Consider the following 24,750-nt stretch of genomic DNA (forward strand, 5'->3'; position numbering starts at 1 on the left):
TAAAATAACCTAAATCAAATCAAATCAAATCAAAAACTTCTAAAGTGCAGAGCAATTAGTCATGTAACATTAGCCCAGTCTAGTTGGCTGCACTTTTTGACACTCTGTGCAGTGCAGGTGTATACAGTGTCAGGTTGGTGTAAGGGTGGTGCAAGGATATGACGTTCAACCAACTAGACTGAAAGCGGTGCTAAAGTTCAGAATATTCAACAAGTGCCTGTCTGCTGCTTTAAACAGTCATTTATTTGACCATACACCAAACGTACACCAGTCCGGAAGGTAGTGCAGACACTAAATACACTACTTGACTCCAAATCAACGAACTAGGCGACTCGGTGTTGCACCGTGCAAACAAATAGACGCTTCGGTGCAAACAGAGTCAAAAAGTGCAGCCAACTAGATGGGGCTATTGTGTCTGTTTATCTTGGTGTCCTGGGAAAACAGGATGAAATCTTGCAGAAAAAATATTAGGCACTGGAAATAACTATACATCTACAAGAGTGATTATGCGAACCTTTACTAAGAACATAGATGTAAAAGGTATTTTAAATATTATCCATATGATTTGCATCAGTGTGCAATATATGTCAATGGCATATTCTATCTCTGAATGGTTAATTTATGTACAGATTTTGAAGTTAATTACACATATTATTCTAGATGTTTACTGGGAAAATGAGGAAGGTAAAATATTTCAAAGTAATTGTTGTATGTTAAATGTGACATTCCAAATAGAACAGTAACAGTACTTATTTCATCTTGAGTGTCATGTCCTGGTGTCTTTTTATTTTGTGAAATTCCTGTTCTGCATGGTACTGTGTGATACGTGGATATGGTTGAAGATAATAATTTCTCCTCTAAAATGCATTTAATTACTCGAAAGTACATGTAAATGTCTCTTATCATTTTCTAAGCAGTGACTTTGCTTCACTTGGACCTGGAAGGCACCATTAAACCAATAGGCTATATTATATAGTTGTATCCAAATCCTGATGCATGTGCAAGTTTTGCAATAATGTTTTCAGCATTATTAATATATAAAGAAAAGAAAAAAACAAACAACATGATGACGTTATCAAACTGCAGAGTTAAAGAAGCAAGATATCAACTAAGTGCATATTATATTTTCTCACACCACCATGATGGAATTTGTGATAGCTTGTAAGAAATATTGAAAAGTTACATGCACAATGTCATTCATTATGTTGGCTCTGTGTATATATGTGTAAAATAACATTATTTGTTGAAAAAAAGGCTTGTTTTAAATTCCCATATATATATTACAAAGTGCTTAAGTTTAAATATATACACTAAGGCCACAACTATTTTCACAACGTGGTGTGAATAGCATATAATGCTATTTTCACCAGAAAAAGTAATAGCATAACCATAACATTGTATTTTATCATAATTTATTACATTCATTGGTAGTATTGGGGGCCCTCCAGATGGCATAGCAGTAATGTAAACAAGGGGTACCAGTTTCGATACCTGGTAGAGGCACATAGCGGTTTGGATCCCACTTTAAACTGTAGGTCCAGTCCAGATTAGCCTTTCTGTACATAAAGTGGACTTAAAATATCATTGGCAGTATTACTGGAGTTACTACTGAGACGTTAATTTAAAATTACAAATTTGTGTGACTGCTATTGTCACCAGTTGGTGAGAATAGCAGAAGTCTTGAAGACCGGATATTACATGATCAAGTGTTGGGAAGTATTTACAAAAATAATTTTAATGTTTTAATGCTAACAGCCCTTAACCTAATAAGAAAAGCATTTAGGGGAATGACTTAAGATGACTCGACCCCTCTCCTATTTTCTTCATATTTGGCATACTCACTAATTGAGGCCTCCTAATCATGATTCTGAAGTTAAAAGTTGTCGGGAACGTCTAGAAGTTGCAAAATAAGCTAAAATAAGGCATTAGTTTTCGTAATGGAAACAGTCTATTTTCGCGAAATTTTTTGATTCACAAGCAAATATATATATATTCCTGGTACTACCACGACACCAAATTTTAACTGTTTTCCTAACCTAACCACACGTCAATGGTTCACAATTATTTTGCAATTTTTAGACGTTTCCGAAAAATTTTAACGTCACATTCGTCATTAGCAGGCCTCAATTAGTAAGAATGCTATATATAAAGAAACTCTGAGAGAGGTCCGGTCATCTTAAGTCATACCAATTTAGGAATGTAATACCCCTCTATACTTATGTAATGCTACATTACCAGCACTAATGTGCACAGAAAATGTACTTGTCGTCCATATGCACTCCATTTCAAGCTTGATAATAGCATGCATGAACAACTAAAGAATGCACACATACATGTAGTAGGCCAGATAGAAGATCATGTACATGCGCGGTTTAAAAATCTGGTGAAAATAGCTTGCAAGCTAGCTTCACCACCTCGTGAAAATAGTCATTCCGATTTAATAGATCAGCCAGCATAGCATGTAACTGATATCCATATAGTTTGCAGGAAACTAATATATTTATATAACTGTGTACTTCCTTGTAGGTGTATAACAATTTGGTTATAATCTTACCCAGTGTACTCACTGCAAGCAGCAATTAAATCTACAATATCTGGATAAGGCAACAATCTGGACAATATTATCAAGACAACCTTTGCATCTTTAAAGTACAATCATTCATTCCTATCAGGGATCAAGACCAGAACCCTTCATTACAAAAAAAATATTATAAAGTCCACTTTCATGATGAAAATATTGTTGGTTTTCATGGCTTATTTATTTTTAATTTTTGGGGGGATTCAAAAAGTGCAATATAAAATTCAGAACAATAACAACAAAAATAACATAGTTATACAAATAGTTTGCTTCTGCAAACTGTAATTGACTTCATTATATATCCGAGAACATAGTTTTAGAAATTTGTGCTATTATTATATGATCATACAATGTTAAACCGGCCAGCAATTGCACTGCCTGTAAATCGTTCATAAATGCTTTCCCTTAAAAAACTAAACAAATAATCCAATGAAATAAATAAAAAATGAATAAATACAATGGTGGACTTATGTTAATTTGCGGTTTATTTTCATCAAGTACAAGGTAGATATTTTACAGCCAAGTCACAAGTAAAAATGCAATGTTCTACTTACCAATCGACACGAATGTAAAGTAATTTGTTGATAGAGATGATAAGGTACATCCTAATCGGCTATTTGAACTCCATGGAATATGAAATCAAATTCTTTCGAATATCTGCATTTCGGGAAAATGACTTCATAATATGTTTGCGACGAAACATTTTTTCTCCTTCATGACACTATTTCAATTTTATTAGTATACAAAAATAAACTTGTGTACACAATCCAACGTATGACGTCCAACCTCACATGTGATATGTTGATGCTTGTGTTGCGTTGCACATAAAACATATTTATGTTACTTTTCTGTGTAAATTAATGCCTTTTCGTTACTGCAAATCACTCCACAAATATAACTGTTTCCATCAAGTCACTTACCGCCGTTCTAGACAAACAAATCTACACAATATATTCCAAAAACTAACTAAGCCACATTACTTTCATAACAGAATTAGCACCTGGTTTGATCGCACTGCCATCTACTTGTTATCATCTCGGAGAACCAGTTTCCTGGGTTGTTTTCCACACTATGTTATTCAAGGCGCTGAAGTTCAGAGATACAGGTTTTAATATATGCTTCAGTGACCGTTATTTGATATTGTTTTCATTATGCTGTTTTTAAATTGTATATATGGCATATAGAACAAATCAATATTTTTGTTATACTTTTCTAAGGCATTGTAGAGAACACTCATTCTCCAGATAGGGGATTTCTTGACAATGTTTGTTCGTGCTCTATTCACAAAAAAGGTTTGATGATTGTGTCTCTTGGTGTTTGGGTGTCTCGAAAGTCTCTGCCCATTCTAATAATGAACCCAATAAATTCGTAAGCGTTGCTTATTACTTTGTTACCAGGTGTGCCGGTTAATAATTCTTAATTGATCCGAAAGAAAACAAGTGTATCTGGGGAGAAAGGTAACAAATGCTTTATTCAAAGTATGCACCATCGCTAGCTATACATTGTGCATCTATCCGTCAAATTGTGGGTGCCCTTCCAGAAAAATCGTTCACATTTTGAGGTGATCCAGTCAGCAAGCCATTGTTCGACATCTTCATAATTGTTGAAGTGTTGCTGGAAAAGTGAGTGAGACATCAATGAAAACAAGTGGTAGTCCGAAGGTTCTAAGTCTGGTGAGTATTGCGGGTGGGGCAAGAATTCCCAGCCAAGTGCAGAAATGGTGTCTCTTATGCCTGATGAGGCATTGTCGTGCTGCAAAATCACTTTTCCATGTCTTGTTGCACAATCTGGGTGCTTTTCGATCAATGCATGGTTCAAATTGATGAGTTGTTGATGGTAGCGAACAGCATTCACTGTTTCACCTGGTTTCAGAAGCTCATGGTACACCACAGCCTCCTGATCCCACCAAATGCACAGCATTGTCTTCCTTCGAAAGCGATTCGGTTTTGTGGTCTATATTGAAGGTTGTCCTAGGTCAACCCATGACTTTTGCATTTTGGGTTCTCGAAGTAGACCCAGCCCGACCCTGTGGCCGAGTGGTTACCACATCGCGCTGCGATGCCAAGGGTCCTGGGTTCGAATCCCGGTCGGGCTTGGTTGTTTGTGAATGTCCATTCATCAATTTCATCATTTCATCACTCATCCCCATCTTCGCAAGTTAGCCAAGGATGCACAAAATGCGAAGTAAAATAAACTAAATCAAATAAAAGAAAAAAAAATCGAAGTAGATCCATTTTTCATCCCCAGTCACCCTCCGTTGGAAGAAAGACTTTCTTTCATGCTGAGAAAGCAACACTTCACACACCGTTTTTCGCTTTTTCATTTGTCCGTCGTTCAGATGATGTGGGACCCATTTTCCTGCCTTCTGGATCTTTCCCATGGCATGAAGATTATCAGATATGGTGTGGCGACCAACATTTAACTTCTCTGGCAGTTGTTGTTGCATTTGCGTATCATCTTTGTCCAACAGTACTTGCAATTCGGCATGTTGGAATTTTTTCGGCTGGCCCGGGCGATCTTTATCTTTCAAGTCGAAATCACCACTTTTGAATCATCGAAATCCAACGCACACATGTGTCTTGCGTAAGGACATTGTTAATGTACATTTCCACAAGGATACGATGGCTTTCACTCGCATTTTTCTTTTGATTGAACAAGAGAAGCAGGACATGCCACACATGCTCCTTATTTGGTTTGAAGGTCAACATGTTTCCCACACAAACCCAATATCACGATCACTTGCACTCGGTTGCACATCCACGGCTTTTTGACAGGTACTGTCTTGGCAACACACTAACGTAACACTTGAGACTGTGCACCAACCCTTGCTTCCAGCGCCATCCAGCAACGAAATTAAGAATTATTAACCGGCACACCTGGTAATATGGTTAGCTTAGAGTCAAAATATATTCCTAGGTCCTTTGCCGTTTAATTTTTTTAGATTGGTATGATTAAGTTTATATTGAAAATTTAACGCTGTTCTTTGTTTAGAATAAGTAATGGAATAGCATTTTGCTGCATTCAGAGAAAGACCGTTGCACAAGCACCACACACTCAACCTATTTATATCTTGTTGTAGACAAACAGAGTCTTCAATATTTTTTATTATTTGAAAGAATTTCGGGTCTGCAAATAACAGTTTCCTAGAATTAATCAAATGTTCTGGTAAGTCATTGATTAATAGAAGAAAGAGAAGAGGTCCTATGTTAGACCCTTGAGGTACTCCAGAACGTACTAGAAATTTGCTGGATGTGTGGCCTTTATACGAAACTGCAACATGTTGGATATTTGGAATTCTTCTTTTTTTTTTTTAAGAAAAGAATACCACTTAAATTTGTAGTGCCCATGCAAAATGAGATGTCACTAAGTGAAAATATATAATATTCATGAAATATATTCTGTGGTTTAGACATTTTCCCTAATAAATGTGAATATGCATGAACATTCTGAAACTAGTCTCGATTTGTCTCAGTATGAAGCTTTACGGATTTCACCAAATTTGATGTCATTTTTGGTTCACCAGCCTGATGCAAGCTGGTGGATCCTGGAAAGCACGGATTGTGTTTGAGGCAAATGGAAACCAAGAATGCTACTATTACTTTGTGATGATTACTTTCTCCAAGATTCAAACTGAACAATTGATTCCAGTATTCTAAAACACTTCCTACTACAACTGTACTCCGTGGTCTAGAGTTTAGCACTAGAGTTCTTTCTTCGAAGGCCAAGGATCACCAGGTGCAGTTTCATTACTATATATACATATAAACTCACGTATGCTTGGATTTTGCTCCCCAGTTACAACAAAATTCCATGTCCTCTAGGGATAACATATTGAGAATTTCTCTTCAGCCCAATGAACACAACTCAGCTCACAACAAAGATGAAGAGCCTAGACAAACTTTGTAGACTAGTTGAAATTCTTTCTTAACATGATAGTATGGCCATCAAAATATCCATTAACTACCCTGTAAATAATTATTTTTAAGTACTTAAAATAGAAGAGGTGCAGTGGTCTAGTTGGTAGGCATTTGACTGCCATGCAGGAGATTTGGGTTAGATTTCCAAAGTGGGTGATCTAAAGTTGGAATTTTACCCACCTTGTCCCTGCATAAAGTGACTCTGGGAATCACCCTGCCTCAAATCAATGGGTACTTAAGGGTAAAGGCAGCTGGAGCATGGTGCTGATCGAATCACCTCCAAAATACCGATACATCCCCTAATTGTGCATTTATGGTACGGTGCTTGAGAACCTTACCTTACTTAAAATAGAACTTGTATGCAAGTCATGTACTTGCCTTAATATGTTTCTTGAGGTTTGCCATTTTTGATATGTTGACATGTGAACTTTTGTTTCCCAACACATGACTTGCATAGAGATTCTAATAATATTTTTTTCGTTGTGTAGCTTTTGATTTAAAAAAAAATTGTTCATGTGCTGGCCATGATATTTTTCACATGTTGATTCCACTTGTGCGTGTTTTTGTTTGTAAAGTTCTACAAGATCCAAGGACTTGTTTCTTACTGGACTACCACCGTCCTAACAAATGCAACAATCTTCCCAAAGAAGTAAAGTGTTGTGTGCAATTAGAAATGATGAATTGCAATATGATTGTTCTAAATTTGGCATTCACCAGAGCCTAGATTTCTTGCTTTAGGTGATTTCACCTTCCAAACAGATCATAATTATTGCAGAAGTATATTTCACTTTCTTTAATCACTAGAGATAGTGTTACTAATAGAATATGTTTAAAATGTTAAATAAGTTGTCCTTACATTTACCTAGCCTTAATTTTTTTTAAATTCTGGACCATTTCTGGGTCTTACAAAATAAACGAGAAAGTTATGCACAGTCATGTTTGTGTGTAATGGGTTTTGTTTAACCCTAGGACACTAGTGTACTTAAATTTTTACATGTGGTGTGCCCTTAATTACCTTCCCTAACTCCCACCAATCACCTACACACCCCTCCACATAGCAGTGCCTTGAGTAGTCTGTCAAACATAAGGCAGCACAGTGGTAAGGAGGGTGCAAGCACTGATCATCTTGATTTTTTTTATGTTGTGCACGGTACGTCCATTTTACGTAGCTCTAGTAAAACTAGAAGAATCTCTCATGTAATTTTGACATTTGAAAATTCTATTTTGATAGTTAGATTTTGAAAAAAAGAAAAGTTTTGAAGCATGCACTATTTCCTGTAAGACTTTGAAATTACATTTGTTCCTTATTTACAGTGTTATAAATATTATTATTGTTTGTTTTAACTTTCTGCCTTCATTCTTAATGTACGTACAGGCTTGTCAATCAAGACCTTCTTTCAAAATATTCTATTTTTAATAAATCCATGTCTATACATTTTAAATTGAAGAATAAAACCCCAATATAGAGAAAATAAACAAAATTATGTTAAAAGAGAATCGTCATTTTGTTTTCATGATGTAGAGGTTCTGTTGAAAATCAATTTCTTCATGTACGTAAAACTTACATAGCGCTAGTTACAATGTAAAATGGGAACACACTAGTGTTCTAGGGTTTATTCAATATAAGATGGTTTGTGTTACAGTTGCTTAATTTTTCTTTTCAGTTGGAGCTGATTCTCACTATTCCAGATGATGATGGCAAAGAGTGGTGGTTTTGCACTACTGTTACTGAGGAATCATATGGACTCTTAAAATGTGCTCAGAATCTTACCTTGAACTTTGGTGATTTGTGCAAGAAGTTAGTGCAGTTTCTGTGTACATCTAAAGATGTTGTTGGTGATACAACGTAAGTACTTTCGATACATAAGATATAAGTGCAGGGTGGCGACAGACATGGAAAACCTGGAAAACCAGGAAAAGTCAGGGAATTTGAGGTATCAAAAAAAGTCAGGGAAATGTCAGGGAATTTCATCTTCATTGACTTCGAACACACTTTTGACGAAAATTGTTATAACTTGGGCACTATGGGAGCAATCTACTTTGGATAAGTTTTGTTTTGCAGCTAAAACATCAGCGCATGCAATCGTGTACAATTTAGAACACCGGACCGAGGAAAGTGGGCTTGGGGGTGCACGTCCCTCGAATTTCAATGGAAAAAACAAAAATCTGGAGTTCGCTCCCTCTTCTCCCGCTATTTTCCCGCTATTTTGGGGAGACGGCGCGAACTTTAGTATTCTTTTCAAAGAATGGACATTTCTCAAAAGAATGAAACATGTGTTATGATCTTGGGTGCCATACAAGTTGAAAAATAAGCCAAAATGTGTTTTTTTTTTTTACGAAAAATAGGTAATTTGCATTTTTGGAGGAAAATTGTTATAGTCTGGCACTAAGGAAGCAATCTACTTCGGATATGTTTTGTTTTGCAGCTAAAACATCATAGCATGCAACTGTGTACAATTCAAAACACTGAACCGAGGAAGGGGGATTTGGGGGCGTGTCCACCGAATTTCAGTAAAAAGAACATAAAAATCTGGAGTTTACCTCCTCTTCTCCCGCTATTGTGGGGAGAAGGTGCAAACCTTAGTACTCTCTTCAAAGAATGGATGTTTCCAAAGAGATTGAAACATGTTTCATGTTCCTGGGTGGCATACAGGTTGAATAATGAGCCAAAATGTGAAACTCTTTCGGAAATGTGGCATGGATATGTTGCGGAGAGGGGGGGAGTTTGGTCATCAATATGAATTTCCCAGGCTTTCTTCAGACCTGTGTCAGAGTTTCCACCCAAACATAAGAGTATGAAGGTCCAGAAAGCACATTCATTTCGTAATCAGCACCATGATACCATATGGTATCATCGGGCCAGTACGACCTTACTCTGATGATACCATATGGTTGGTATCATCGGAGGAGTAAAGGTTAAGCCTCTACGTGGAAAATGCATTGAATTATCATTTTTTCTTGTCCGTATGGGAGTAGTAAGGGGGCTTGTCAACAGATGGAGGGGATAAGATCGGGTGGCGCCCTCTGATAGTTGTCGGACGTCGTAGTAAGGCATTTTGTTGGGCAAACTGAAGGAACATGGAAACAAATAGGTTCCATTGATACATACGATTTTTGTCGAATATCGCCACCCGACAAAGTATCTCACTACAACATGCGACAGAAATTGCTTGGACTGCAACATCGAACAAAAATCGCATGCATAAACAAGAATAGCTTTAGACTGCAAATATGCTGCTGGAATTTTATTACTCTTCTGGCTCACTTCACCTTATTGAATGTAGCAGTGCTTACAAAGACTTTCTTTTATCATCCTGACGTATTACTGGTTTCGCACAAGTTAACATACGTTTACAATGACATTGCAATATTCTTAGATATCAAGAAGAATTTATTTTATTTATTTATTTATTTATGCTAGTATTATCCTGCTGAAAAACAGCTGGCTGGCCTTAGTACAGCAGTACATATACATGTAAAAACAAAAAAGTCATAAATTTATAATATAAGATTGAATGATAAAGTTGTGACTGTATAAAAGAAATACTAAATACAATAAGAGGTACAATAAAATATTAATGATATATACATTAAAGTATACATGGTAAGTCAATAAACTAGGCCTGATGAATGATTAAAATACAATTGATCTTTAGGCTTGTTGGAACTCATTATAACTACTGACTGTGGAGTTTAAAAACTCATTATATTTATAATCTGTGGATGTTGTTAATAACGACCCTTTAGTGCGTACTCGATACGGTAGCTCGTATAGATATTCTCGATAAAAGCGTAGGGACAGAGTAGTAACCTTCTAAAATTTTCTCAACAAATTTTATGTCATTTCTGTTTCTTCTAGCTGAAAGGTATTCAACTTTTAACTTGTTCAATAGGTTGTCATAACTATAAAATAATTTAAACAGTTTAAATCTAAAATATAAATAGGAACCAACTAAACGGGATATATATTGAATACTATCACGGAAAAGTGAAACATAAATCTGCATTGGTGAACGTTATAAAAATTGGCAAGTGCATGATCCCAACCTCAAATTTACTGCAACACTAGTATTGCAATGAAATTAATGTCACTCTCTGTCCGGTCTGTTTAAACTCGTGAGAGATGGTCATTAATCTCTCACTGAGTGAAGTTAATACCCAATATTATGAAATAAAATACTAATAATAAATACGTAAATATTTTAATATCATATTTACTCGAATCATTCAATCATAACAGCATATCACTTCCTTCAAGAATTGACTTTTCTCTGCCAGCCCTGCTAAATTTTCACTTTCCATCTACTGATTTATACGAGGGGTGGCCAGAAAGTAATTTCCAATTAGTAGGTACATTGATTTTTATTAGATGCCAAAACCGTGAAAAATGGTAATTGCTGCAAAATTATGTTTAGGAATGTGCAGTGATGTCTGGACACATTTTTTGCCCGTTCAAAATATCGAAATAATGCGAATTTGGCAAAATATGCGAATTGTTGACATTTTTAGCAATTTTTTTTTAAAGAAATGTCCTAAAACAACGAAAAATCCCATGAAATCCAACATCCTTGTCTTTTCTAGGCCATGTTTGTGTACATAGAACATGCAAGTTTTCCAACATTTTACTCAAGAGTAAACTATAGAGTTATACGTACATGGAATAATTCCGACAGCCACATTAAATCAGGTATTTCCCACGATTTTTTCAACTTCTATCAAAACGATTTGCATTACAGAGCAAAGTGGCAGGGTTCTAACAGGAGATCGAGTGCGTATCTACCGTCACACGGGAGCCACATCTTCGTATTTGTCGCACGAGATATGTTTTGAATTACCAAGCTAAGTGCGAAATATCGGCATTTGTTGAGTGAGTAATAATGGAGCTCAGTCGTTAGGGCATCTTACTACTATGCAAGAGACCTGGGGTCGATACCCTGCGGGGGAGAACCGGGATGTTTTCCACCTATTCAAACTGCTCTGGCGCCCACCCAGCATCATATGAAGCTGGTACCTTGAGGAAACTTTGAGGGATTAAGGTAGCCAGGAGTGTGGTGCTGATCACATCACCCCCACCTTCAGCCGTGATCAAGAAAGTGTGGGGCCCTAACTCCACACCAAAATTCCATTATCTAAAATCCTTACCTTAAAATTAATGAAGGGGTATGGAAAATAACTTTCCTAAAATAACTTTCAAGATATCAAACTCTCGCGAAGAGGCGTAAGCCATGTGACTTACAATTTGAAACAGTAGTTTAAAAACACCATGAAGGTATAATTTCAGATATTTGCCAGAAAATGCACTAAAATGAAAATGTGAATTTTGGGAAAAATAACACCGTATAGTAAAAAATAAAAAATAAGAAAATACACCAATTTGAAAAAAATAACAAAATATCAAGGTCCCTACCGATTAGGCATAAGTAAAGCAAGAATATCAGTTGTAATTTATTGCATTAGTAACAGTGAGTCCTAACCTAATTTTCGGCATAATCACCACCGTTGTTCTGGCATGTGTCGTAGCATGGCACTAAATTTTGTATGCCCATGGTATATGTGTCTGACAGCAAAGACTGGAACTATCTCTACCGCAATATAGCTGTCAAATCCTTGCCCTGCCAGAAACCTCTTCAGTTAAACAAAGAGATGAAAGTCGGTACATTCAAGGCCAGGGCTGTACAGGGAGTGGTCTAAGATCTCTCACCTGAAGTGATGCAAAGGGCCCATGTGTACTCAGCTGTATGGGGTTGTGCACAATCGATTGGCCTTCCGTGAATTGTCTGCACCATCGTCTGACCATACTATCACTCACGATGTCCGGTCTGCACACCTCACACGATTGCTGGTGGCTCTGTGCCAAATTCTGAGCGTCAATGTAGGCTACATCTCAGTCGGTGGGAGACTTTATGAGAGCTGCAATCTTTAACCTAGAACTGTCCTAAACCGGCTTCATTGCAACTGTACCAGATTACAGCTACATGCCACTTCTTCCTGCCTGCATGTGTGTGTGTGTCGCTCTCCGACCACTAGTGCTGCGTATAGGCACCATTGGAGCTTTTTTCAGGATGCCCCTCGTATATGAACTTTCAGACGCTTTTATTATTAGAGTGTTCCTGTTTTAATGTGTTGGTTAGCTAAATCAGGTACCTATACAATGCAATTCTATAAATTCCTTGCATTAAATTTCTAATACTTACATACCCTTTTCGTCAGCATTAATGGTATAACTGCATGTTATCAGTTTCACAGCACTTTACTTGGATATACTGTACTGAAGCAGAAATCCCATTGATAATGTAAGGAAATATGACACTTTCTTTTGTTTGATTCAGTTGTTTCATTTATATGCAAGAGTTAAGTTGTTTGCTTTACAGAGATGAGAGAAGTAGCTTTATGCATTGGAAAATGAGTCCGCACTCATAGTTTTTGCAAGCAGAGGGTTCCAAACCTCAGTGGAAATATCAACATATAATACCGAGAATGTATAAGGAGACTGATAAATTAGAAATTGTATTTTTTAATCAATCACTCTTCACTCTTATCTCATTTAGTCGTAACTTTAAAAATAATCAAATATTTTATTTTAAACTTACTGCGTATGACAAAATTCCATAATCCTTCCTTAGCTTGTGAATTGTAATAATTTTCCAAATTCACTATTTTGCATTTTGAATTCAAATCATAGAGAATAAAGAAATTAAGTCAATTTAATAGAAGATAATATTGGTACTTAACAAAACCATATGTGGATCTGTATGAGTTTATTATTTCCATTTGTAAGAACATCGATTTAGTTTAGTTTGTAATTGTCAGGGAAAAATGTAAATTTTGTCCTGGAAAACCTGGAAAAGTCAGGGAATTTCATTTCTGCTTGTTTGTAGCCACCCTGTAAGTGTGAACTCAAGTGATTTTTAATAGTTTTGTTACTATTTCTGCCTAAAATTGCAGTGTGTGAACCATAAGACATGTAGTTATACTGTAATCATTGTGCATATCTTTCTTAAGTCACTTAGGGCCAGTTGTACAATCTCTGCTTAACGTCTTAACACCATTTTGCAGTTGTTCAATGGCCACTTAATGTTAACTGGCAGTTAAAGTCTCGTGTAACATAAGTGGCAGTCAGGGCTCCACCTAATGCATTAAGTGCCACATAAACATGGAAACTAAGTACACTGTGCAGTTGACATGGCGAAGTCTAAATCAGTTGTTGTAAATTGCAAGAGTTTGTTGCATGTTTTGCATTATCATAATGACAGCAAGAAGGTGGAATTGTTATAATTATTCCAGGAATGGCAATAAATAAAGCAACGTTTATATATATATATATATATATATATATATATATATATATATATATAATATAAAAATCAAATAAGGTAAAAGGAAACACTCACCGGACAGTAGGAAAATTCAAAATTTTCGCTAATTTATAGCATCATCAACATATAACGGAACCGGTTCCGTCTTCTGTTTCTTCTCACACCGATGATGCTATAAATTAGTGAAAATTTTGAATTTTCCTACTGTCCGGTGAGTGTTTCCTTTTACCTTATTTGATTTTTACTTAGCCCTTTTGGCCTCCTTGCTTTTATCCATATATATATATATAATAAATGAAAATTAGGTGGTCATTTATGTGCGTATCCTGAAAATGTTATGTATTAGCAGTTTCACTGTACTTTCCTTAAGTAGGATTTGAGCTCATGCTGGTACAGATATATAAATAAAAACTACAGTTCCAGGTTAAAGTCATGCATTTGATGCTTGCAAAATTATATTGCAATTTTGTCCCTAATAAATGAAGGTGTGCTTGCTACAACAAAATTCTTCCAAAAAAACAACACAATACATGAAATGTACAATTATACACCATGTATAACTTGCTTTTCTACAATCCTAATATGTAATCTTAAAATTAAAACATGTATAATATTATTACGAGTCCGTTCCGTTGCTGTGAATGTGAATGTAAGATTGCAAATAACCAATTAACATGTTGTTGCCGAATAATAACTGGCAAAAGAGAATGCAGGTATAATTTTTAGCAGCACCTTTACCATTCATATGGGACATTACATGTCAAATCGACCAATTTCAGAAAAAATCCAGGCCATAGTTTTGGATTTGAATAAAATTTGGCAGAATGGTTCAGTCATGTCTGGAAGGCTTATATTCCAAATGTTAGGTTCCTCCAAGGAATAGTTCTAAAGTTATAGCCTGTGCAATTAGGTGGCATTCAACAGAATATGTGACCCAAATCTGAGAAATGAGCCTCAGAGCTAACTTCAGGACTCTATAACTTTGGAACTATTGATCACAGCCTAGTGATGTTTACACACCAAACAACCCTGCAACCAAGGAATATGTGTATTGCATCAATATTACCTCAGCTTGTTTGTTAGCAAATAAAATACCCCCAAAATATGCCTCAAAAACCTTACGTGTCAAAAAAATCATATTTTGTGTGCCTGCTGTTACAACTGTAATCCACCCAGGAAGGTGGCATTAATTTTTCTAGAAAACCTGATGTGGGCTCAGTATGCACACATCATGTTGCTGCCATATATATCACCCAATTCATATTATATGTGGCTGAATATGCAAGAAATTGAAAAACCACCAGAATATGGTGGATTTTTGGAATGGTGTAGCACATAAGGGACAAGTGATATCCAAGCCAAGTTGCATACACTACATAAACATACCTTTTTCAAATGTGTATCAACATTTTAACTTGTTATTGCAAGGCACTAGTGTACAGTAAAGGTAGTCCCTTAAACGCCGATCTCGTATTCAGCGGGAAGTTTAAAATTGCGCAAGGTTTGAAATATAGATTTATATCTTTGTAATGACAAATGCTAGAGTTACAAATTATAGCTAGTTTCTTTCAGTACAGTCTGCACTACATGCCCATTATTGAAAAAATAAAAGAAAAAAACAATTTTCACTCACCCAATAGAAGAAGACTACAATGAAATATAAAAAATCTTATTTTCTTTTACAAAATTTTAATTTCGTAGGGCCCCCACATAGGCAACGCCAGGACATGACAGTTCAAAATAGTACCTACATATTGCCCAATATGTATTTCATTCTCATAGCAAGAATTGCACACTTACTGATGATACTTTCTTAGAAAACTGTAATGCAATAGCCTTGCTTTCTTAAAGGGAACCTCCAAATTCCAAAACTGTTATCTCTGAAACTATGAATCCTAGAGATAAAAATTGTCTCATTTTCTTCAATACACACTAGACTACTGTTATGGTCGAATACACTTAATTTTCATTTATAAGATGGAAGAAGACGAAAGTTCAATAAAACTATATTTTTACAAAATTTTAATTTCATGAGCTCCGCACATAGGCAAATCTTTAATATGATGGTTTAAAACGGAACCTGCATATTGCAGGATATGTGTTCCAAGAATTGCGCATTTGCTTCTGATACTTTCAGAGAAAAAAATATAATAATTCTAATTTAAAAGCAGTATTTTGGGGGGGGGGTTAAATTGCACCCATCCCCCCCAAATATATCCAGAAGTAAATTGAACCTTATTAATTACTGATACGATGCGTCCAGGCTCTTTGTGTAGCAGTGAAAATACGTATCTCCGAACATTGCCTGAGTCCCACTATGCTCCAAAAGTCGAAGAAACCAAATGTGACATTTGTAACGTCTCGTCATTTAAACTTTAAAAACATGTATTGGAACAGATGTATTTTGTATTTTAACTTTAAAACTGCCAAAAAAAATTATATATATGTATATATATATCTGTTACACAGTAACATTACAACGTTGATACAAATGTACAAAGAGCAATTCTAAATGGTTACATTTTGTAGAAACAAATTAATGCACCATTACAATAGTCTTGCAGTACATAATTATGTACAAGGACAGGGAAATCTCACCTGTTGCATAATCTACAAGGGTAGTCTCTCAAACTTTCGTTGGCACTTAGAAATAAGATTCATTTCTGGTTTAATCTCATTCCCAAATAGTAGGAAGTGGGAAGGATTCTCCCTTCGTTTAATTGCAGGTTCAGATAAACAGGGTGTTGCCAAATTGTGGGTCATTTCTGAATTTTAGTGGTACATAAGTACATTTAATTTGGTGTTCGAGGGGTGAATATTACTTTACCTAAAAGATTATTTATAGGATTTGCCTTATAACTATAACCCTCCAGCTTGTGCTGCTAAAAGCTGCTGAGGGTGACATGCAAGAAAAAAAATAGTGGTGAAATAAGAAGTTTATTTGGTTTTGGGAAGGTTTGAGTTTGGATTGGGGTATCTTGTAATTTCTGGGGGTCTGGGGGCTTATCTTGCCTCCTGGGTGATCTCACAGGATGTGCAGGGATAGTTAAGGAGAATTGATTCGAATCAAAGGTAGGCTAAGTGGCCAAAAACATGTGGACATCCTTCGATCTCGTATGCTCCCAGCAGTAAAATCAATCTATCCTGATGACATGATTCACATCCAGAAAGATCACAGCACAGTACATGACTCCATGGTCGTTCAAACTTGGTTCCAACAGGAACAGCACGTCAATTTAATTGACTGGGTTCCTCTTGGGTCAGATTTGAATCATATGGAGAACGTTTGGAGTGAAGTTCCAAGGACGATGAAGGAAGACTGGCCAGAAAATCCACCAAGATCTGCCAATGCACTCTGGGGGCTTGTTGTCAATTTGTGGAAGGAAGTCGCGAAGAGCCCTAACTATGTTGTGAGTCTGGTTCGTTCTGTTCCTCGCCGCTTGCAAGAAGTTGTCACAGTCGAAGGGGGTGACATATTAAATAATTAATTATTAAATTAATTAAATATTAATTAGATATTAATATTAAATAAATCATGCGAGCAAAGCAGCCCTTTCAAGGGCTACGTAAACCCTCTAGCTTAACAATGCATTTAATTATTTCATAAGGAGAATTATCATACATTGTAAATATCCTATATTACTAGTGCTGAACAAAAACAACCGGCGCCCACATTTGTGGTCCAGCGGTAAAGCACTAGACTCCAAATCTTAGGTTCACAATTTCGAATCCCAAGAATAATGTTCTTATTTATTTTTTCATAATAATTTGAATTATAGACAATCATAAGGTAAATTTTTTAAAAAAAAAACATTCCTACAATGAAGGAAGTTAACTTAAACGATTAGTAGATGTCTCATTATCTCGCTTTCATTATATAACGTAACAAAAGAACCAAAGGCTAGTTCTTAGCATATAAATTCCAGACTGGTGTCCATTCCATTTGAGAGCCGGCATTTTCACGTATCATGCACAATTTTAAACAAGGGGATAAAACCTAGGTATATTTCATGTTGTGTCCATATTCTGCATAATCGCAATAAATTATGATTAACAGCAGACAAATTTATACTCAGTACAATGTAATTGAATGACACACATGCACATGCACACCCCTCATGATTCATAATTGTATGTAACGACAAAAAGAAAAGTGTGTGTTTGTAAAACGAGGCAAGTGGCTAGTTGCTCGTATGTGAAGGAGTGTATTACAAGACATATACTAATGTAAATAAACATTTTCACACTTAACTTTATTCCAAAGCAGATTAACGTTTTATCCTATGGTGGCAGTTTGTGCAGCAACACCTGAAAGAAACAAATACGTCCATAACTCATATTCTATAGATCAACTCCCACAAGCTCTCAAAGTTTAATTTTTAATAGCCTGCATAGACTTATTTTTAATAGCCTGGATGATTGATGTTGGGGGGGGGGGGTTAGCTCCTCTCATGTGCCCCCTTGGTTGTGACATAAACGTTTCTTCCTTTTGGATTTGTATTATTTTTCCCATCGCATATTCAGTGCCAACTTTGCGATTCTGTTTGCCAAAGTGTACGGAGAAGGAGTATTTTTATTCTTCAAGCCTTCTCCTGGACCAGGATAACACTATTTCTGAAAGAGATTTCTTTTTTTTTTTTATTGGCATCATTTTCAAGAATTTTAACAGCACTGTTTCTGTCTTGCTTATTCTAATTGCATTTTTTTCTTTTCGTTATTTAGTGTTATTATTCTTCCATTTTTGGTTACTCGCAATGATGAAGAGAGACTAAAAAAGAACACCCATGCTCAGGCCAAATTCGAACCCAGAGTCCTCACATTCTAAAGAATTGTGATAACCACTTCATCACGAATGATAAAATATGCGTTCTTTTAAATATATTTTTCAGGAATTTTTCACATTTACATTCCTTTGATTGTAAACGTGGACATTTCAGTTAATTAATATCTGTGCTGCAATTTTTCTGTTAGCCCTTTTCTTTTAGTCTGAGAGACACAAAATTCCCTGCATGTGGTTAAAATTATTGATAGTAAGCATGTTTTAGCCATATTTAGTTTCCATTGCACTGCATTTGGCAACATTATACGGCCACAAACTCCCGCAGCAGCTTTGAATCAAGCACGAGCCTCAATGCTTGTGGCCTTTAGATGGTAAAACCAACGCACCCAAAGGATCATATTGCAATGCATGAAATCTTGTTGGGAGAAATGGGTCTCAACTCTCAGAGAAAAGCTGAGCCTTTAGTGCTTCTTGGAAAGAAACAGTCTGTCCTGTGACCATCCGTCAATTGTTACTTCACTGTTGCTCGACATGCTTGAAGACATACACCTTTCAAGTGACTGTAAACTGTGTGGCTCGATACTGGGAAGTTTGTGAGCATCCGTAGTAGTTCGGAGGACATGAAAGCGGCAATCACCGCATTATCATCTTCTGGTGTGGACACTTTTGCAAAGCCAGAACCAACTTTCCAGGAAATATTACTGGTTTCTTGATACTTCCTCCACCATCTGTATGCAGTTCTATGAGGAACCCCATATTGCAAACCTGCTTCACCATGCTCAAGTTGCCAGCTTCGATGAGAGCTATGATGAGCTCACGCGTTGACTGTTCACGCTGAGCCATGCTTGCCAAATGATAAGGTGGAAGGTGAAGTACCCACTTCGGGTGCAGGTTCGTGGTGGCTGAACAAGAACGTCATTTGCATGACAGTGACGTCAGAGGAATTGGATATGCATACGTGCAACCACACAGCTATTTTATATTTTTTTTTTTTCATAAATTTGAGTTATTTTTAAAATATATATATACATATATATATATATATATATATATATATATATATATATATATATATATATATATATATATATATATATATATATATATATACTGTAATATCTAGAAGGTGTGTGTTCGAACCAAACCAAGCAAATGAATTTTTTTTTAATGAATTTCACAGATTGTTGAAAATGAGTGTGTGATTTACTGGAAGTGTATTCATCCAGCAATAGTGGATTGATTTATTTTGCTTTATGTCGTTATTTGTTATTTCCAGCAATATCGCATTTCTGCCACTTTTTGAGAGACAAGATGAGGAGAAGTGATAAAATTGTTAATTTAATGACGTAACATTCACAAAGAACACCAGTGCCTGGGGTTGGAATTGAACCTGGATTCTGTCTATTCGTGACGATAAAGGTGACCGATAATTATAATTTGTCTGTTCGATAATCAGACAAAGTTGCTGGAAGGACAATCACAAACATCCAAGTTTATGTCAGGGCTTGAATCTGAACCCCGTGGTTTCGTGACGGTGATTGAAATGCTCAGAAAGCTCAACACAAGGAAGCTTAAAGAATGCTATCATGTGCATTTCTTGATTGCATGTTGCATTCCTATGTTGAATAAAGGCCTCTCATTGTTGCAACTTTGTGATGCAACTAGTATAAGAATCCGTTCCAATTTAAAGCCATACCTGTGTGTTCAATCAGGCCATATACAGGTCGAGTTTAATCTTAAGTTCCAACACGATGGTGAGATTTCTAAAGAAACATTGAAGACAAACGTCAGAGAAATGTTTATAAAACTGAAATTAAGCCTGATTAATTTCTACAACGAACTAAAATTTCAAACTTTTTGGAATTGAATTGAATTGTTGTTTTAAGTCCACTTTATGCCCTGAAAGGCTAATCGGAACTGAACCTACAGTTGAAAATGGGATCCATACCACTATGTCAAGATGTTTCGAGAAAGAGAAGGACGGACATACCAAGAACGACTATTTGCTTCAGGAGTCAGATGACCAACATTGATTTCTTTGTTGTTCATACAGTGTGAGGACATAGTTGGGGAAAATACAATTCTTTGAAGGGTTTATATTGTTTTTATTTTTAAGAAACAGTAACTTTGACTTTTTACTAATTGTGGCTTGCATCTTTCTCTTGCCGTTTCTGTTGTGAATGCTAGCTGTTACTAGCTAGATAATATTTCATGGTGTAGCAGATGAGGGACAAATATTGAATTTGCCTCTAATTACTAATTTTGATTTGCCTTGCAAGGGTGTATATATGCATGCCTACCCAATGGCCTACTGGCAACGCCGTTATCTGGTAATCAAGGAATTGAAGATTCAATGCACCTAGATGAGGATCCCATTTTAAATATTATGTCCAGTTACAATTACCCTATCTGAACACTAGTGACTTCATAAAAGCATTTTTTTGACAAAATTGCATTTTTTGCCCTTTGTAGCTAATCTACGTTTTCTTCAGTTTCTGCCTCACTTTTAGTGTTACTTTGCTCCAGATTGTGAAGCCAAATTATATAGCAACTATTCCTGGGACGGCGTAGCAACCGGTGTGCAATCACAGCGTAGAAAGATTGTTGACAAAATCCAGTTTCTCTACTGCCTGCTTTGGGGAAGGGGATTTTTAACGTTGTTGCTTCTTGCCCAAGCACTAGGCCTAATTGGTTATTTGACCATGAGTTCCTTTGCAGGGAAACGTGGTAACAGGTGGTTTCTGTCATTAAGGCAGTTCCCCCATCGGATATAAGAGCGACACACCTGTAAATCAGTGACATGAATGAAAAGCGTGGGAAAATAAATATACTGAAAACCAATGTGTATTAATGTATTTTCAAAGATTTAAAAAGTTGGAGATGAGAACCGAAGAAAGCCCTGTCAAATATAATACATAAATGTTTTTTTTTTTTCTCTGCCAAAAACCTACTATTTCAGATCACGTCAAGTGGTTTTGCTAGGCTAAGGCCTTAGAACCGCCGATAAACACAAACCACGTGATGCATCTGCCAGCCTCGCAAAGCCGTCGCCAAGCTGCGATTAACGTTGTCTCTACATAGAGTGCATGCGTCATGGTGCTTCACTTTTGTGAAAGGAACAGATAATCTCCACTCATAAGGTCGAACCCTGGTAGGATCAGTTATTTTTTTTCATGCAGTAGAATGAAATGCCTAACCTGAGTAGACATTTTCATATGTGTGTGTAATTTACAAATGTCTGATTGCGTGGCCAAACTTTTGCAGCAGATAGGAATGGCTTTCCGCTTTCACTACTTAAAATAGTGTTAATTAAAGTAATGCAGTTGACACAATATGCATATCACTGTGCCACACAAAAAAAGCTTCCTGCTAGTTGTTTAAAACCAAAAATGTGCAAATTCAATTCGAAATGGGATCTTACAATGTCACATTACATGAATAGTTTCGAACACAGTGTAAATTTCGGACACTGCAGTAATTATATAGAGAGTTTGCATTTATAATTTTAGTTAATGAAATGAACATGTCTTCTCTCTTTGCCTTCTTCTTTTACAGTAATAAAGCAAATCTCTGTTTGAGTTGAATTACCTTAATTATAATGCCATAATTTTAGAGCTTCATTTCCTTTTAATAATCAAAGAGAATAAATATTTCAAGCACTTTTACATGCTGACAAACACTAATTCCATTTTATTCGGTTATTTTAATTACAAGACAGCTTTGTATACTTGTAACAGTACTCCCTACAACCAGAGGGGAAGGCATATCTTGATGTCACAACTTCCATACAAGAAATTATGATATAGAAGCAAACATGCACCCAGACACTCACTTGTGTCTATATACCTACCTACATATAGTATGTTTGTGTGTCTGGGTGTTCGACGTGCTGACCCCATGTCACCCCATTACCAGTTGAAGAACTCCACACCTCTAGGTAGGATTGTGGGAGGCAGACTGGCAGTTGCAAGATAGGCCAAGGCCCTTACAGGGCTGTCACGGCAAGGAGTGTTACTATTATGTTTGTGTGTACGTTTACACGATGAGAAGGGCACATAGATAAATGTCTCGGCTTCTATTGCCGGTAGAGGAAAATGTGGTTCGGATCCCATTTTAAACTGTAGGTCCAGTTCCGATTATCCTGTTGTGCATAAAGTGAACTTTAATGCCAAACTCAAACAAACAAGCATATTGATGAAGAAACAATATTTCTATGTAACTCAATTTCTTTCTCGTTAATTTCAGTGACCCATGTTCCAAAGAATATTGAACATTTCATCTTCAGTTGTATTTCACAATGCATTTTTAGTATTGATTATTGTAAGCACAGAGTTTTAGCCACAACACGATGAAGAAAATAAAACATGCTTTGAACTGAAAAATATCTAGACATGCTCGGTCAAGGCACATAGTGGCTTGCATCCCACTTTTAAAACACTGAAATACGAAGACAATGAAATAATCAATGTGTCACAAGTTGGTAAAAAAAAAAAAAGCGACCATGAGGGGATTCGAACCTAGGCTTTTAGCTTACAAAGGTGACCTTTAACCGACATGGCCACAAACCACGGTGCAGAAACTAAGTTATTCGGGTAATTTCTCCATAAGATTGCATCTTTTCCTGTCCAGCTCGAAACTGTTGATGTCTGTTCTCTGTAATTACATTCATTTGAAAGCAATATGCTTCATCATATAGTGTTTATATGCTGTGCACATTGCTGACAGAATACAAGTGAAGCTTGTGCATGAAAATTAATGAAGATGTTGGGAGGTCTTGCTTTTGTGGAAGGTTAGTGTTTCCAACCCTAAATGACAATCGTGATCTACCTTCCATCAACATAGCGGATTCTGCTATGTGACGATGAATCTAATTAACCAACAGCATATTTATTATATTCTTAATTTTTTTTTTTTTTTTCAAAATGAAGTGTCGTAATCCTGGAATCTATGTAGGAATTCATTCAGTCGGTAAGAATTTTACGAGAGTCATCATTCTATTTTTTTGCTCCATTACGAAACCAACATGCACATGTAAAAAAAGTAAAGCCCGATAATTTGTATTTTACAAAAATTCCATTTACTGTTCAAGTTAAATGAGAGGACAAGCATAGACTTATTTTTAATAGCCTGGATGACTGATGTTGGGGGTGGGGGGTTTAGCTCCTCTCTTGTGCCCCCTTGGTTGTGACATAAACGCTTCTTCCTTTTGGATTTGTATTATTTTTGCCATCGCATATTCAGTGCAAACTTTGCGATTCTGTTTGCCAAAGTGTACGGAGAAGGAGTATTTTTTATTCTTTAAGCCTTCTCCTGGACTAGGATAACACTATTTCCAAAATATTTTTTTTTAATCATTTTCAGGAATTATAACAACACTATTTCTGTCTCGCTTATTCTAATTGCGTTTTTTTTCCCCCTTCATTATTTAGTGTTATTATTCTTCCATTTTTGGCTACTCGCAACGATGAAGAGAGTCTAAAAAAAACACCCATGCTCAGGTCAAATTTGAACCCAGGGCCCTCACATTCTAACGCATTGTGATTGATAACCACTTCATCATGAACCGTAAAAAATGCATTCTTTTAAATATATTTTTCAGGAATTTTTCATGATAACCACTTCATCATGAACCGTAAAAAATGCATTCTTTCAAATATATTTTTCAGGAATTTTTCACATTTACATTCCTTTGATTGTAGACATGGACTTAATATCTATACTGCAATTTTGCTGTTAGCCCTTTTCATTGAGTCTGCATGTGGTTAAAATGATTGATTGTAAGCAACACTGCTGCTTTCCGAACACTTACTTCGCTGTTCTGCCAGGCACGAAGCTGGACTTCAACTCAAATGAGTGTGCCACTTTCTCTGAACAGAAGTGTACTATACCTTTGCCACTGGTATGAGGAATATTCTTTTTTTTTTAATTATGCTCGTCGGAGTAGGTGGAGAATAATTCCCCACTAGACTAGAGAGCAACTGGGAATGCGGTCGTCTGCTACCTTCGCGCAGAGCGCTGCCACATCCACGGCCGCGTGGATATGCGATGTATTTCGCACGCACCACAATGAAATGATGAACAAGATATTTGTGCCAAAAAAAAAAAAAAAAAAGAAATTTCGTTTGACATTAAGCAAAGAAATCGAAGCATTATTGTCTC

At 36.2% G+C, this 24,750-nt stretch overlaps 1 protein-coding gene across 1 annotated transcript in view; it reads left to right on the forward strand.

Moving 5' to 3' along the window:
- The first annotated feature begins 675 nt into the window (after positions 1-675).
- LOC145981992 (uncharacterized) overlaps positions 676-24,750 on the forward strand; it is a 114,616-nt gene continuing 90,541 nt past the window's right edge. Inside the window, exons 1-2 of the mRNA XM_083115526.1 lie at positions 676-684; positions 8,160-8,341. Coding sequence (XP_082971652.1) covers positions 676-684; positions 8,160-8,341 — 191 coding nt within the window. The remainder of the gene's footprint in view (positions 685-8,159; positions 8,342-24,750) is intronic.

Source organism: Lepisma saccharinum, chromosome 2 (assembly GCF_977018435.1).
Source record: "Lepisma saccharinum chromosome 2, izLepSacc3.1, whole genome shotgun sequence".
NCBI lineage: Eukaryota > Metazoa > Arthropoda > Insecta > Zygentoma > Lepismatidae > Lepisma > Lepisma saccharinum.